Source organism: Propithecus coquereli, unplaced genomic scaffold (assembly GCF_000956105.1).
Source record: "Propithecus coquereli isolate 6110/MARCELLA unplaced genomic scaffold, Pcoq_1.0 Scaffold146, whole genome shotgun sequence".
Lineage (NCBI taxonomy): Eukaryota > Metazoa > Chordata > Mammalia > Primates > Indriidae > Propithecus > Propithecus coquereli.
In genome coordinates this window covers 196073-198112 of record NW_012138969.1, presented here as the reverse complement: position 1 = coordinate 198112, position 2040 = coordinate 196073, and the positions used below count along the sequence as shown (strand labels likewise).

The window sequence follows — 2040 nt, the reverse complement described above, 5'->3', positions numbered from 1 at the left end:
TTCTTATCCACGTGAACACACATGGCTCTGTTACGAAAAAGTAAGGTTACAACTTTCGAAAATAATGATTATAAAAATAGATATTTGGGAGGACTGTTTTTTTTTTGCTGTCAATAAGAAATTTACTTGTTTTAAAAAAATCCAAACGCTGGCATTGTCCAGAAAAATTTAACAGGTTTATTTATAATTGTTATGAAGTTGAACTGCTGAAACTTGTTCACTGAAACATTTGACTTGCATTAATACTTCACATCCCGGCATTTATATTAAAAATTCACACATAAATGAAAATGGAAAAACTGCCAATACCTGATTTTTGTCCCCTATTTTTCCACTTGAAATCATATACTTAGATACCTTTTGACCCCACGGGGAAAAAATATCTTAACGTTCAGAGGTACCAGTAATAGGAAGAAGAGAATTTTTTTTTTTTTTTTTGAGAATGAAATGTTTTCCCATCATAGTGGAGTCTTAAGCACGTTCTCTACGTATGCAGCATGGTAGCTGGATGTCTTTTGGCATGATTGTTTCACGTTTGGCATGAATAGCACACAGATTGGTGTCTTCAAAAACGCCAACCAGATAGGCCTCACTTGCTTCCTGCAAAGCACCAATAGCTGCGCTCTGGAAGCGCAGGTCTGTTTTGAAGTCCTGAGCAATTTCTCGCACCGGACCCTGGAAAGGAAGTTCGTGAATGAGAAGTTCAGTGAACTGATAACGTCTGCTTTTGCGTAGTGCCGCTGTACCAGGCCTGCAGCGACGAGGTTTCTTCACCCCTCCAGTAGAGGGCGCACTCTTGCTAGCGGCTTTTGTCGCCAGTCGTTTCCTGGGTGCTTTACCACAGGTCCATTTGCGGGCAGCCATGGTACAAAGACCTCCTTACTTACCCCTTCTTCGGCTGGAGCTCGGCGAGCGAGAGGCGGCGCTGGCGCTTGAGCGCGATGGCGGCACGGCCGTGGCTGTGAACGCAATTCTATTTGATAATTGTCTAAGTGGGTATCATTTAAAAATTGCATCTGGGAAGAAATAAAACCTGAAAAGAAGGAATAGAAGAAAAGGGGATCTCACAATATTGGCACTACTATGTTTTTTGTAGGTTCTTTTCCTTTCTCTTGAGACATAGAAACCTGTGATATCTCTGCATGTTTTACCTCACTGGCTTTGGGACAGTGTAGTCTCATTTTGAATGTATTATTCCAAGATAGAAAAGTTGAACTTTGAATGCAAGTTAAAACAACATTTTATTCTGAATTTGCAATAACCTGAGGTAGGAAAAGTCCTGTCTTCAGTAATGACTGAAATAAACCTCACACCAGTCCAGGAAGCACCTGAGTCATGAGATTACCCAAGGCCCCAGAAGCAGCAATGGTAAGAAACTATAAATGCTTTCTGATATAACTCACATTTCTCTTTTTCTCTTCTAGGTGTTAAAATGGGTAGAAGAAGCGGTGCAGGCCTCCAAAGTTCACCTCTTATCCACAGATCATTTGGAACATGCTGTAAATACTTGGAAAATTCCTTTTGACCCCAGCCTAAAAGAGGTCACTGTGTCTCTGAGTGGTCCTTCTCCGATGATTGAAATTCGCAATCCTTTAGGTGAGAACCAATAAAATACAAAAGCCATGGAGGCAAAAGACTTTTTGCACATTTATTTATGCCACGTTTATGCTAACTTTATAAATAAATTCAATACATTCAGAAGTGGCTAGGAAAGATATTTAAGAAAAGATAACAATTTAAAAATCTTAAATATTGTTGAATTGAGATTCAAATAGCTAAAACTCCTAATATTTGAAAAGATTAGATTCAGTAAATTAATTGTAGTTAAATTATCCAAAGGGAAATATTTAAACCTGAAATTATATTTTCTTTATCTGTGAAGAGATATTTTACAGCGATTTATTCTGTAAAATTCAGTATTTTCTGCTATTTTTAAATGAATCACACGAAAAACTCCTTCTAAAACAACTAATTTTTCATTATATCATTTTCTTGATATGGTTTAATTTTACAGAAGACAGTGTTTAAAATCAAATATTT

The 2040-nt window shown here is 37.4% G+C and overlaps 2 protein-coding genes across 2 annotated transcripts in view; one reads left to right on the top strand and one right to left on the bottom strand.

Moving 5' to 3' along the window:
- Positions 1-471: 471 nt before the first annotated feature.
- LOC105806777 (histone H3.3-like) lies at positions 472-864 on the bottom strand. The gene has a single exon (XM_012639980.1). It carries the CDS (start codon positions 862-864, stop codon positions 472-474), a length of 393 nt encoding a protein of 130 aa, XP_012495434.1.
- LOC105806755 (hemicentin-1-like) overlaps positions 863-2040 on the top strand; it is a 42129-nt gene continuing 40951 nt past the window's right edge. The window contains exons 1-2 of the mRNA XM_012639959.1: positions 863-967; positions 1425-1596. Coding sequence (XP_012495413.1) covers positions 863-967; positions 1425-1596 — 277 coding nt within the window. The remainder of the gene's footprint in view (positions 968-1424; positions 1597-2040) is intronic.

Bases quoted from the DNA above. Each gene is read 5' to 3' on its own strand.
- LOC105806777 (XM_012639980.1), bottom strand. From the start codon at position 864: ATGGCTGCCCGCAAATGGACCTGTGGTAAAGCACCCAGGAAACGACTG.